The sequence below is a fragment of the Leopardus geoffroyi genome, chromosome D3, assembly GCF_018350155.1.
Source record: "Leopardus geoffroyi isolate Oge1 chromosome D3, O.geoffroyi_Oge1_pat1.0, whole genome shotgun sequence".
NCBI lineage: Eukaryota > Metazoa > Chordata > Mammalia > Carnivora > Felidae > Leopardus > Leopardus geoffroyi.
In genome coordinates this window covers 11,244,901-11,258,699 of record NC_059339.1, presented here as the reverse complement: position 1 = coordinate 11,258,699, position 13,799 = coordinate 11,244,901, and the positions used below count along the sequence as shown (strand labels likewise).

Sequence of the window (13,799 nt, the reverse complement as noted above, 5' to 3'; positions counted from 1 at the left end):
GAATCACACGCCCCCGTGGGGAATGGATGAGTCGCCTTGCCACCAACTGATGACCTTTGTTCGCGCCTTAAGGGCCCCGCCATGCCTCTGAGATGGGGGGGGGGGGCGCGGCAGTGAGGGTTGGCCAGCGCGGCCATCCGCCTCCCCCGAAACGCCGCGGAGTTTCTCATTTTCCCCTTGAGCGGTTTCACCTGCAGCGAAGGCTGGCCGGCTGGAGACCCAGGCCCGGGGAGGGAGGCGGCTGAGGGGACCCAACACCGTGCCCTTCCCCCCCCCCCACCCACCGAATACCCAGAAAGAGCCCGAGGGAGAAAGTGAGTGAGAAACGCGAGCCCCGAACCCGGCGGGAGTCTTTACCAAATACATAAATAGGCCCAGCATTTAGATCCCGCCCGGTTTGCATCTGGACGTTGGCAAACCGGGCAGCAGACTGCACGGAGACAACCTATTCTGGCTCCTCGTCTTTGGAAGCAGAGCTTGGCCTTCGGTTCGTCTCCCTAAAGGGGGTCGGCCGCTTTTGCTGTGTAGGATCCTCGGACACGGCCCCCCGGAGTCCGATCATCTTTCACTGATAGGCGCTGCGTGCGTTAGAAATGCTTCTATGGAGAACTTGCCCGGAGCCGGATGCTTCTTACCAAAGGCCCTCCCTGACCGTGTGAGCGAGGGCTCGTGTGCAGAAACTAAGGCTCAGAGAGGTGTGGCGGCTTGTCCACGGTTGTGCGGTCCAGAAACAGCAGAGTGAGGCTTCGAGGCCCGGGGTCTGAGTGCAAAGCCAACGCTTTCTGCAGAAGCCACCCCGACGGGCCGAGGCAGCGAGAGAGAAGACCCCCTCGTGCCCGTTCTCTCGGAAGCCTATCTGGCCTGGGCTCCAAGCAGCCACTGGCCCGCCTGGCTCCTCGCTCTAATTCAGCGCGGGCAGGTGGAATGAGGCCGTCTAGCGGCTGTAGGCCCAGCCCCGCAGGCCCTCCCATGGCTTTTTCTCCCCTGTTAGGACTCGGGTCAGATCTGAGGTGCGGCCTTCCAGGCCGGGCCGCCAGGAGTCCCGTCTCGTGGGGCCTCAAAGCATCCAAGGCCTCAAGGGCCAAGGCCGAGCCCCACCGGACCCCTGCCCACCGTTGTCCGACCGTCTTCAGCCTCCGTGAGAATCCCCTCCGGCTCAGGGCTCATCCTTACGGGTCCTCTATTGTTATCTCCTGGTTTCTCCTCAGATGTGACCTCATCTAATGTGACCCTCCCCCTGGGTACAAAATACTTTACCCCCCAACTCTGTTTCATTTTTTTCCGCGCATTTGCCCCTCTCTGACATAGTTGCTGTTCCTTTGTTGTCTGTTCCTCCTGCTGCCCCCAGCTAGAAATTTCCACGAGGGCAGGCGTGTTATTGGTCCCTGCTGAGTCCCCTGAGCCCAGAACAGCTCCGGGGGCAAGGGCGCGTCGACCCTGAGCTACTGACCCTGTCAGGTCGGCAGAGCTTCCTGGTTCAGCCCCCTTTCACAGAGGAGAAAACTGAGGCCCCGGGGCTGGGTGTGCCCCCCCGCCCCCCAACCACCACCACCAATGCCCCCGTGCAGAGCTCTTGACCTCCAGAGGCTCTGGCCACAGGACATTTTCTCCGCCTCGAAGGAGGGACGTCCGTCCGAGGAGGATAAAGGGGAATAAAATCAAATGAGAACTTGGAGAGTGGGGTTGGCCGGCGTGGCTCCGGGGCCCCAGGCGGGGTGGCGGCCGCGGGGTCTGGGGGTTTGCTGGCGGACGGCCGGCTGAAGGCTCGTCTCGCCTTAGTTAGAATGCAGCCGTTAGATCCTGCCTGCTCTCTGATGGCTGGGAGTGATTGACACTTACAAATTACCCAGCCGAAAGTGTCGAGTCTTTGACCCCTGAGTAACATCTTTGGCAAGCCTGAGATTTGCCAGCATTTTGTCATCTAATTACTACAAATCCCTTGAAAATTCACTGGCTGGTGAATTTTTAATGCGGGGCAATTTCAATGTGATGCATTGCCCAGATGGGTTCTTGCATTTCTCACCCCTCTCTCCCCCTCGCTTCCCTCTTCTCTCCTTCTCTCCCTGTCTCCATCCGTCTCCGCGTTAACTTTGCTGACCTCACAAACTTTCGGGTGCGCTGCGGCCAGAGGGTGTGCCGTCCACGTTCTGTTCCTCGGAGAGGCGCGCACGGGCCGGTCTCCGGACAACATGGGGGTCTTCCTTCTCCCCACCCCCCGCCCAGACCTCCCCGCCTGGCGCGACAGAGCCTCCTTCACCACACCTTGCGGGCGGGTGCTTTCCCCGGGCAAGAGGGCCGGTGGGTGTTGGCGAGGTTGGTCGCTGTCACGCCCGGTCCTGGGCAAGGCAGGTGTCTCGCCCCACGATTATTGTTATTATTATTTTTAACCTCATTCTTTAGATCCTCGGGTGATGGAGCTCACGAGGGCAAGGAAGAGACAGCTGCCTTTTTCGGAGCAGAGGACAGACCGCGCCTTCCACTCGGCATACCTGGATAGACCGGAGGGGGAAGCTGGACTCTCTCTGTCCCAGCGCCACACGGACACAGCCTCCCCCACCCCCACCCCCCCACCCCCCGGCCCCATGCTGCAGGCTGATCCCGGAAATGCAATACACAGAAAGCTGGGACTTAGGACCCGTCTTCGAACCACGACTGGAAGGTGGCCCGTGAGCGAGAAATCTGGCTCGTTCCTGCACGGTTCTCAAATACTTCGTACTCCTTTTCTCCCTTCACCTTTTATATGTATATCGGATTCCTATTTCTAAATGCGAAAACAAGATGCCTTTTGAACTTCGTCCCCAGAACAGCCCTCCGCGTGGACATTTTCCTCGTTGACAACTCGGAGGGCGAGAACCATGGTCACAGCCGTGTTCTCGCCGTTGACCTCGTAGAGATAAGTCCCTTCCAGCCACCTCCGCCAGCCCCTCTCCACCCCTCCTCCCTTCCCCCTATTCAGGGAAACGAGGTTTTGCTTTTCAGCCCCATTTCTGGTTACATATGTACATGGCTGATAAAATATTCCGCCTCACCCCTTCTCCCCGTGGGACCCGCCGTCTTCCGGGGAAAGGGTTTGTATGACAACGGCCACGACAGCCTGTGTGTCGCCTGGAAACTGCGGTGGGGGCCGGATCGCTGTCTCTCTGGCTCGTCTTTATTCAGATCCCCTCTCCGGGTTCTGATAACGGCATCGCTGGAGAGGAGAGGCCTGGACCTCCTCTGCGGGTTCCGCCCGAGGCCCAGACGGCGGCCCTCCCTCCCCTGACAGAGGAGAGGCTACTGAGGTCCCTGGTGTTTGTTGCCTGGTATCTCCCCTCCCCCCCCCCCACCCCCACATCCTCCACCTGGGGCCACCCACGCACGCAGAGTGGGCTTTGCCCCTCCCGAGATGTCCCGGCTGTGGATGCCCAGTGCGTGAGCTCACCCTCCCCGGACGCCTTCGAAAGTTGGGGCCAGAGCCGAATTTGGGTGGGGGGAGGTCTCGAAGAAGCAACCTCGGCTGGATGGATAGACCCCGGCAGTCGGAGAAAGGACTGGGCCCCTTGCAGGGGGAGGGGATGTCATGGCTGCTCGAGATTGTCCAGGAGGGAAGAGGGTGAAGAATGGTCTGAGGCTCCACCCAGAGGGTTCTGGAAGTATTTGGACACCGATTCCCATTTCTCTGTCCGTCCACCCACTTGGTTGTCTTAACGTCTCCTCGCACGAGTCACCGATGTTCTGAGGTCCAGAGTATTCCGGAAGCAGAAGGCAAGGGAAGAGGGAGGTGTCCTTAAACGTCTTCCCGACCTCCTTTTACAAAACACAGCAGCTCACTTTGCTCTGAGTTCCCAGTGGCAGGGCCATCACACGAGCGTTGGGAAAGCCGCGCCCGCGGTGGCCCCCCTCTTCCAGAGGCTTCCAGAGGGCCTCGCCTCGGGGGAGCAGGTGTTTGCAGAGCTCCGTGATGGGCCGGGCCCGGGGCTGCGCCCTGAGAGGCAAGGCCACCGCCCTTGTGCTGAAAAGAGCTTCCGGTCGGGTGTGGGGTTAATAAGACCAGAATGAATTGAATAAACTTCACACGGGAGGTACGGCGTCTTCTGGAAGACGGGAGGAGAGTGTGGTTCAGACATGAGAGCAGCAAGCATTTAATAAGCGCCCACTGGGTGCTCGGCACCGGGGTGGTGAAGGCGAGGGGCCGGGCCCTGCCCTGGGAGGGTCAGCGTTCAACAAAAACGACCTTTGCACAGGGATGACACTTAGGAGGGGGCGTTGAACAGGCAACCGCAGTGGCCTTCGTGCCAAGTACCCACGCGCCCCCTGCGACCCGCGGGCGGGGGCTAGGTGCTCCCCCAAGAGAGGTGTGCAGGTGCCCTGCGTGTGAAATGCAGCCCGGTCCCCCCGTGCCGTGGCCCCGTCATCATGAGCCTGCGACATTGGGCCCACAGTGGAAAGAAATGCATCTGGGCCTAAAAACGAGTCACTGCAAATGACTCGTTCCGTCCTCTGACCCCTGGTGCTGCCCGTCCAGCCTCATGGTCCGGGAAGGAAGCCCGAAGGCCGGTGAGAAGCCATGAAAGTGCCCTTATCATGCCTCAGGATTCCTCTGCTCTTCTCTCCTTGTCCCGTTTCACTGTGCGGCGTGTGGATGTGTGAGCGCCCACACACGCACATGCTGTTCCTAACGACGGTGCCGTTCGGGCCATTTCAGGTCCCGTATTTGAGCCGTAGCCCCCGCCTGCCGATTGGTACCTGCCGGCAGACTTCCAACGTTCCTTTCCTTCCACTTACTCATTCAACAAATACTTGCTGAGACCCTGGCACCGTGCTTCGCACGGGGACGTTACCTGCGGAAGCCTCGTGGGAGCACAGACGCTAAACCCGGAACGAAGGGATAATACAATTTCAAGCAGCGGTGAGAGCTAGTGGGCAAAGGGCCGGCTCGGCTGGCGGTGGTGGCCCGGGAGGCCTTGCCCCGGGGAAGTGACTTTTAAGCCAAGGGTCGAGGCCAGAAAGGAAGGCGACGCCGGAGGCGGACTGCAGCATCTTGGGCGGAGACCAGCAAGTTCAAAGGTCCGGAGGCAGACGGACCATGTGGCTAAGGACTGAAAGCTGGATGACGGAGGGACGGAGTGGACAGGTGCCCGGCCACGCAGAGGCCACTGTAGAGGGCTTGCTGTTCATTTAGACAAGAAAGGTAAAGGGTGCAACGGTGAAGCGTGGGAGACGGGGTGAAAACAGGATGTGGCAGACGCCGCGGGAAAACCGGTGGTTCCCAGCCCCTCCGTCCGTGTTGCCTGCCCGGCACTGTGGCAGCTAGAGGCGTGGGAGACACAGTTCTAGCCAATCAGACCCAAGCAGAAATCTGGTAGCTTTCCAGCAAAAGGTTTTGTTCTCCTGATAAAAGGGGTAGGGAAACCGCAGGCCCTCCTTCGCTCCTCCCCACTTCTTACTCCCTTTGATTTAGACGTGATGCCCGGAGCTGCCGCGGCTATTTTGCCACCTTGAGGGAAAGGCCGTGAGAATTGCAGAGACAGGCAGGCTGTTGAAAATCCGCACCAGCAACCTCCAGATTCTTCGGTACGTTGGAAGAATAGTCCCCGTCCGTCTTTAAGATACAATTAGTTGGTTTTTGTGTTATTTGCCAAAAGAATGCCCAGGCTGGTACACAGGATAAGGACCCGGGGCCGGAGAGAAGTGAGTGGGTGTGTCTGGTTTCGAAAGCCACCGCCTTGAGATTCTGAAATGGAGCGCCCTGTGTGGAAGAACCATCTTTGACGACACGATGAACCTGCTGTTTACTTGAGTGCGGAATGTTCACTGGACGAAACCGAGAACTCCCGCTTCAAGTCCCCTCCTTGCTGGGAAGGGCTAAAGGGAAGCGAGTCCAGCTAGACACGGATCCTTGTTCTCCATGCAACCCTCAGTTCACCCAAGAGCAAGTTGGGTGGGCAGACGTCGCCGTGTGGAAAAGACTGCTTTCTGGGGTTCAATTCACGGGATCGTTGAATGGAGGTGGGGAAGGAGCCAGGGGTGGTGGAAAACAAACAGGAGGGAGAGAGAGGCGCGAATGTTCCGGCACAAGCCCTGACAGGGCCCACGTGCTATCCCCCTGGGTCTCCAGAGTTGGGAGGCACGTCGTGACAAACGTTCTGTGCAATAGGAGAGAAAAATGACGAGAATGTGCAAATTCTTGATGCAGAAGAAGACAAAAAAAAAAAGGACATGTATTCCGCGTTTTTTTGTTCTCTCAAGAGGCCCATTCTTTCTTTCTTTTTTTTTTTTTTTCAACATTTATTCATTTTTGGGACAGAGAGAGACAGAGCATGAACGGGGGAGGGGCAGAGAGAGAGGGAGACACAGAATCGGAAACAGGCTCCAGGCTCTGAACCATCAGCCCAGAGCCCGACGCGGGGCTCGAACTCCCGGACCGCGAGATTGTGACCTGGCTGAAGTCGGACGCTTAACCGACTGCGCCACCCAGGCGCCCCACAAGAGGCCCATTCTTAAGCAGAGAGGTGCATTGAAATGGAAATCGTACAACGACCCTGACTCCAGATACCCTGGCATCGAGGGAGGCCTCAGTGGCGTTGCACGAGAGGCGATGAGTGTGTGAGCCCTGGTTCCCAGTACCCAGCAGCAGGCCAGTCCCAGTCCCGACCCCTTAATCCACTCCCTGACCTGAGGTCGAGGGCCAGCGGGGCCAAGAGAAACCGTCACACGGCTCTCTGCCTAAGCTCTGCGGCACAATGGCAGGCAGTCGGCAAACATTTGTCGAAGACCCACGGCGTGCCTGCTGCCCCGCGGGCCGGCCGGTCTACGCCCGGAAAGTTCCAGGTGTGGCGTCCATGGGGACGCCGATGTCTTCTCAGCAGCAGGACGGGTGACCGGACCGTGGCGTGGACGAATCTCACCGACGGTGCCCAGTGGGTGGAAGACGCCAGGCACAAAATTGCCGCGCGACTCCACTGCCCTTGAGGGGAGCCCGCCGACGGGCTGCAGACGTCCCCGCGCCTTGATCTGGGTGGCGGTCACGCAGGGGTTTACACGGGTAGAAATGCAGTGAGATGTGCCTTTTGCCTAAGCTGTAGCCCCAAAAACAAATAAAAAGGCCACAGATACCCATGTGCGTATGTAATCCAATAGTCAAGTCTGTTATGTGATTTATCCTGTTTTACCTGGATGCACGTTAGAGTCCCCTGGGGAGTTTTTGAAAGACATACACCTTGACCCCACCCCCAAGAGATTCTGTCATGGCTCATCCGGGACAGTGGGGGCGTCTCAGAACTCCCGGCTAAGTTTCTGGTTGTTGGGTGTTTTTTTTTTTTTTTTTGGTGTTGGGGTTTTTTTTGCTTTTTATGGTGTCCATTTTGTTTTTGGGGTGTGTGTGTGTGTGTGTGTGTGTGTGACAGGCATTGCAGGTGCCCCCCGGTCATTTTGATGGGTAGCAACCCTGGGCTCTGGGACTTCTGTCTCAAGGGTGACCCTACCCCCCACCCCCAGGTGTTCACTGTCTATTAGAGAAGACGAGATCCCAGAAATCATCAAAAGTTGGGATTGTCTCTGCTCCAAGACATCTCAGGAAAGAGGTTGGCATAGACCTTGTGTCAGAGGAGATAAGGCTTTGTGGATAAGACGGACACGTCCAGTTGGACAGGTCACACGAGAGGGCACGGACAAGCATTCCAGGGTGGAACGGCACGAACAGGGGCACAGAGGCAGACCAGCCTCGGGAGCATGAAGAGCTCTGCCTGTCTCTTCGGGGTCCGGTCCAACTGGACTCGTCTTCTGGATTCTTCACCTCCCATGACCTTTGTACATCTCTGCAGAGGAACTGCCCTGTCTGCAAGTCTAACTCCCTATTAAACCTTAAGCCCCGCCCCCCCCCCCCCCCCCGCCCCAGGTACCACGATGGCCATACTTTTGAACCCCCCAGCTTCTGACCCAATTTCTCGCCTGGAGAGGGAGAGAGAGCGATATCGTTTCCAACAGAGAGCTGGGAAGTCAGGCCGAAACTGGTGTCAGATAGACCTTCCCCCAAAGCCGCGCCGCTCGTAAGGGCTACTCAGGATCAGGTGCCGGACATCATCCGTTTGCATCTGGCCCCGGATCTGGTCTCCACCGTTCACCCCGCTCCGTGCCCAGGAGGCTGGCCCAGGTGGAAGGCGTCAAGGGACTCCCTTTCAAGGATCAAGTTGTGTTTGGCCCCGGGGGAGGCCCCGGCAGAAGATGGGAGGCCGGAGGGGAAAGAGGTTGGGCCATTCATTTGCCAGACCCCCGGCTGGCGGGTCACCCGGGGTTGACTGGTCCTCCCGACCCCCCATCAGAGGCCCCAGTGTCTGGCAGTGGGCACCATCAGCGACAGCAATGCTGCTTTGTTCTCTACTCATTACCATCCCCCTACGGAGACCCCTTCGACTCCTTCCTAATGACTCCCCCACCGCTTAAATCGCAACACCGCAGACCTACTGGGTGTCTGTTTAGGTATGCATGTTTATGCTTCAGACATCAAAAGGTAAGTTCGTTTCATCTCCCGGGCACCCATTTTTTGCCCCTTTGGGGGTGATGTGGACCCCACTGAGAAGGCACGAGCTCTCTGGGCGCCCTACCTCCGGCAGCCGACTTGTAATGACTCCCTACTGTCGCCAGTCCCGAGGCACTTCACCCCTCTTCGTGGTGCCTCTTCGCCTCGCCCACACCTCTGTTCCTTTGTTAAGCCCTCCTTAATTACCATTTCCTGCCTGCCCCCCGCCCCCGCTGGAGGGAGATTCGGTGACTGAGCCCACAGCCCACCCCATGTTCCAGAATGTTCTAGAACATTCTGGAAGCAGGGTGTGAGAGTAGACAGTCCCCACCCCCACCCCCCACACACACCCAGATCCTATTCATCCCCAGACCACCACCCCTCCCGCCTGGAGGCTGGCATGGCTTGTCCCTCTCATGGCTCACCCCCCCCCCCCCGCCCGAGACCCTGGGACTTGCAGGTGGAGGGAACGCCCCAGCCGCACAGCACAGCTGTGCTTCAGCACCTCGTTGTTTCCCAAGAGCATTCAGCGTTTCCTCAGGTGCACAGAAAGCACGCCCCTTTCTCAGGAAGTGTCGGGAACATAGGGGAACAGAGCTGTTTGGCCTCTTTCCAAGGCCGATGGACCCTCTCGCTATCAGCCTCCAGCCCGCAAACACAGTGGAGTCTCACGTGTCAACCCGCAGCCCTCCGAACGTGTTCTGTTAAGAAAAAGATTTCCTATATTACACAATCCATGCTGGTTGGCCAAGGAACTTTCCTTCCTATCCCCAGCTGCCTTCGAGGTCCTGCTTGGGGTTCACACCTAACCCGTCGCCCCTGAGGATGCTTCTTGGCAAGCGTCTCTTCCTGATGGGAGAGCCAGTGTCTGCACTTTGGACCCTGAGTCTTGTAATGTCGTAAGCCCACCCTGACAGGCACGGGAGCCCTTTCCTCCCCCGGAATCCTCAACTGCCTCTTTCCTGGATCCACCTGTTTCTCCATTTCTGCCCTCCTTGTAATCAACCCAAATGTTCTTTCTGCCCAGCAGAGCTAATGATTTGGTGCCCCTTCAGGCTGAGAGCCACTAAAGATATTTGCTCAGCATTGTTTTAAGGAGCAGCAGAGAGCTTCCTGGGGAGACGGTAAGAATGAGTGCCCCCTGGTGGAAGAAAGAGCTCGGCCTCTCCTACAGGAATCACTGCAATTCCGCTCCGGCTCTGAACTTGCATATCGTCCTCAGCAAAGCAGTGGCTTTGCCATTAGTTACTAGACACATGGTCGTACGAAGGCAGTTTAGCAAACATCTTTGTTATGTGAAAAAACTCCTTGGGGATCACCCTCCCTACTCCAAGAGCCTTACAGTGTTACAGAGCTGTTTGAGTCTCCCCCAACAAGAGTTCTAGAAAACACTGTTTTCTCCTTATTATTACATGTCTATCGCTGATTGTATGACCTCTAGGGATGGCTGTCCCTGGCTAGGGTCCAGTTGGCCTGATCCTTTTTTTTTTTTTTTTTTTTTTAGAGACAGAGATAGAGAATCCCATGAGGGGCAGAGAGAGAGAGGGAGGGAGGGAGAGAGAAGCAGGGGTCACCTGAAGCAGGGCTCAAGCTCACCCGATGCGGGACTTGAACTCTTGAATTGTGAGATAATGACCTGAGCTGAAGTCAGATTAATGACTGAGCCCCCGGGCACCCTGGCCTGATCCTTGATCTGCCCCTTTTGCCTGACCCTGGCCTGTTTTGCCCGCCACACGCCCCAGGATGCTCCTTCGCCAAAACCGCCACCATTCCCTGGGTTAGAGTCAGAATCTTCTTGGCCCCTTCTCTCTCAACCAGTTAAGTTGGTAGAGCAGCAGTTCTCAAATTTTTGAGTCTAAAGACCCCTTTCCAATCTTTTTAAAAAAAAATTTTTTTTAATGTTTTTTATTTATTTTTGAGAGAGAGAGTGAGAGAGAACGCCAGCAGGGGAGGGGCAGAGAGAGAGGGAGACACAGAGTCCGAAGCGGGCTCCAGGCTCTGAACTGTCAGCACAGAGCCCGACGCGGGGCTGGGACCCACGAACTGCGAGATCATGACCTGAGCCGAAGTCGGACGCTCAACTGACGGAGCCACCCGGGCGCCCCAATTCCTTTCCACTCTTAAAACAGTAAGGACCTCAAAGAGATGTCATTTATGTGGGTGTCATCCATTAATAGGTACTCTGCAGCAGTTAAAACTGAGGCATGTAAAGATACTTAGTTCACTTAGCAATACTACCAATAAACTCAATTACATATTAACGTAACATATTTCGTGGAAAGCTCATAATATTTTCCAAGCACTACACTGAACGTGGGGACGGGGGCAGCACGGCTTCTCCTTTCTGCAGACCTGGGGTGCCTGACTCTCTGTTCTCACACCCGCTTCCGCAATCTGATTCAGTCCGTTGTTGGGGTTGAGGTGTGTGAGGACATTCTGGTCCCACAAAGGGCCAGGTAGAAAAGGAGGGCCCTGCAAAGGGTCCCTGTGACTCCCAGCCTCCTCAGAACGCTGCCTGAGAGCGTTCAGATCCCAGTCCCCAGGACCACCCTGTGTATCTGATAAAAATGAAAGTTCTCTGCCAGGAAGGAAGAGTGTTTTCAGTGGTCGCAAAAGGGGTGGGCACGTGCGTCATTTCAGGGGCCACGCCAACCCCGCGAGGCTCACCTCTGACCTCCAAGTTGCAGCCACAGGTTGGGGGAGAGGGTACAGGAGAGTTGCTTTGCCGCAAAGCCCCACGGTTGCTTCCAGAACAAAAACACAGCCTCCTCCGGTCCATTCAGTGCAAAGCCACATCCAGAGCTAATAATAGTAACGGCAGCTATTACCTGGGGGGATATTATCTGCCACGCCAGACGCTATACGTGATTAACACACACTATCCCAGTTTGTTCTCCCAGGAGCCCTTGATGCTGTTACTGTGTCCATTTTACAGATGGTGAAACTGAGACCCAGAGAGGCAAGGTCACATAGCAGAGCCAAATTAGCCCAGCATATGCTGGCAACTACACCCTTCAAGTCCAGTGCTAGTGGCTTTACAACTGGCGTGTGTGTGTGTGTGTGTGTGTGTGTGCACGCACATCTGTGTTTTTATAATCCTGGTGTTTGCACGGAGAAGTCTGGAAAAAAAATGGACACCAAATCATTAGCGATGGTTACTCACAAGGTTGAGGAAACAGATGGGCCTTCCCTTGCTCAGCCTTTGCTTGTAACGTTTGAAGCTTCAAATCAGAAAAATTAAACAGAGATTTTTTTGGAAAGTCAAAAATACTTTCCTTGCTGACGCGTGGGGCATGTGGCCGTGTGTGTGTGCGCGTTGGGTGGTGGGGCAGGGAGAGAAACTTCCAGAAAGCCGCAAGCTGGGTGGACAGTTGCCCGGGTCCTGGGCACCGTGAGGCTGGCCTGTCAGATGACGCGGGGGCACTCACGGGTGACCCACAACCAAGCTGTTTCGCCCCGAAGTCCTCAAGGTGGGCACCCACGTGTGGGTGGGCATTGAGGTGCACCCAGAAAAACCACCGGTACCCCATCCGCCGAGGACAGCTGGACACTTCTGGGGCCACAAGCCTTGCCTTCTGGGATGCCCGCCGTCATCCCGCGAGGACGAACCCCCCTCGAAGTCCCCGGGGCTCACAGGACAGGAGATTTTCATTTTCACCCGGGAGACAGCCTGTCTGTCGGATAGCTAGGAGACTCCTTCTATTTTTTTTTTCTGAATGATAATTTTCCCCCTTTTTTTGTAGCTAAAAATCACCCAGGCTTGTCCAGACGAGAGGGCAGAAAATTATGCCGTGAAAGAGAAGGGAAGATAATTTCTCCGGGTCACAGACGTCCTCACTTGTCATCGGTCTGCAGCAGAAGTGGAGAAGGAATGAAAATGAAGGCTGGCCCAGATCCATCAGTGTCCTCCCCGGCTCTCCCTGGGGGGGACCGACCTGGGGAGGGCGGGAGGGAGGGACGGGGGCTGTGGGCTCCAATCAAGGGACTGGGCGAAGGGGGGAGTCTGCCGACCTGACCTGCTGTCCTAGCCGGGCGGGCCCACTCTCCCCCTCGGGCCTCAGTTTCCCCATTGAGCAAACAGGGGTAATCGCTCCCTCCTCGCTTACCGCCTGCACCCCTCCCCCACACAGCAGATCCCAGACGGGAACATTCTGGAGACCCCGGACCACGAAAACACAAGGTGTGGGAGGCGACAACCCTGGGGTCCGCCAAAGGCCGATGAAAGCTACCGGCCGAGGGGGCCGAGGGAGCCGAGGGGGTGGGATCAAGTCCCAGCACCATCCTGACCACAGCTTGGGCACATCGCCACCCTGCCTGGGCCTCAGTTTCCCCGTCTGTAAACGGCAGGGGGGGATAACATGACCTAATCCGTAATCGTGCGGACGAAGTGGGCGTTACGCATGATGTGTCTCACATATGGCAGTCGCTCAATTGTAATAAGAGTAGAAACAGAAAAGTACAGGGAGACTAACCGTGGGTCACCCACATCAACCGCGGGTGATGCCTCAGGGTCTCACTTTCTCGTGTGTAAAAGGAACACACGCTCATAAGGGGGCAGGTTGTAGAAAAAGCACAGAATCTGGTCAAACTGGTTCGGGCCGTAACCCTACCACCCACCCGCATGGGCCGGGGCAAGTCACTTTCACTTCCGTGGGCCTCAGTTTCCCCATCTGCAAAAGGGGGCTGTGATACCTCAGCGGGTGGCCAGGAGGCTCAGAAATACCGCGTGGGCCGTGTCTAGAATGAGGATGATCACAGGTCTCCCAAAAGGCCAACTCCCCGTCCGCCGGTCGTCCTCCTTCCTCCCCACACCCATCCTCTGCTGGGACACAGCCACTCCGCAGAAGGCAGGGTCTGGCCTTCCCTGCCTCCTGAGTCACAGCAGGGGGAGGAAGCCCGCGGGAAGGGCCAGCAGCCTCTGGACGGCTGGGAGTGACTCTCTTGGCTTGCCAGCACGGTGCATTGTCCCCTCGGCAGAAGGTCATCGACATTCTTTGTTTGTCTGATGCAAGGGCCGGGCAGGCTCTTTCTGCAAAGGGGCTGATGGTAAATATTTTCAGCTGCGGAGGCCTGCGGTGACCCCCTCACCCCTGCCACCATTGCAGAGAAGAGTGGAGTTGCCATAAACAACGTGGACACAAACGGTGTCGCTGGGCCCCAGTATCACTGATGGACCGAAATGCGCTGCAGCCCAGGGTTCACTCACGGGCCACCATCGGTCTATACAGTGGTTTGTTCCATTGCCCGGGTCTAGCGCTATTTCCTGTCGCGGGCCAGGGAGGTCCTGAGGTCCGAGACCTAA

The 13,799-nt window shown here is 57.0% G+C and overlaps 1 protein-coding gene across 2 annotated transcripts in view; it reads left to right on the top strand.

Moving 5' to 3' along the window:
- Window positions 1–12,384, top strand: part of RBM19 (RNA binding motif protein 19) — a 154,796-nt gene extending 142,412 nt beyond the window's left edge. Inside the window, exon 25 of one of the 2 annotated variants that reach the window (XM_045459499.1) lies at window positions 12,241–12,384. In XM_045459499.1, coding sequence (XP_045315455.1) covers window positions 12,241–12,309 — 69 coding nt within the window. In that variant the 3' untranslated portion in view covers window positions 12,310–12,384. Of the gene's footprint in view, window positions 1–2,400; window positions 2,802–12,240 lie in introns of those variants that run through there. The other variant, XM_045459500.1, reaches the window with a different exon arrangement.
- Window positions 12,385–13,799: the final 1,415 nt, after the last annotated feature.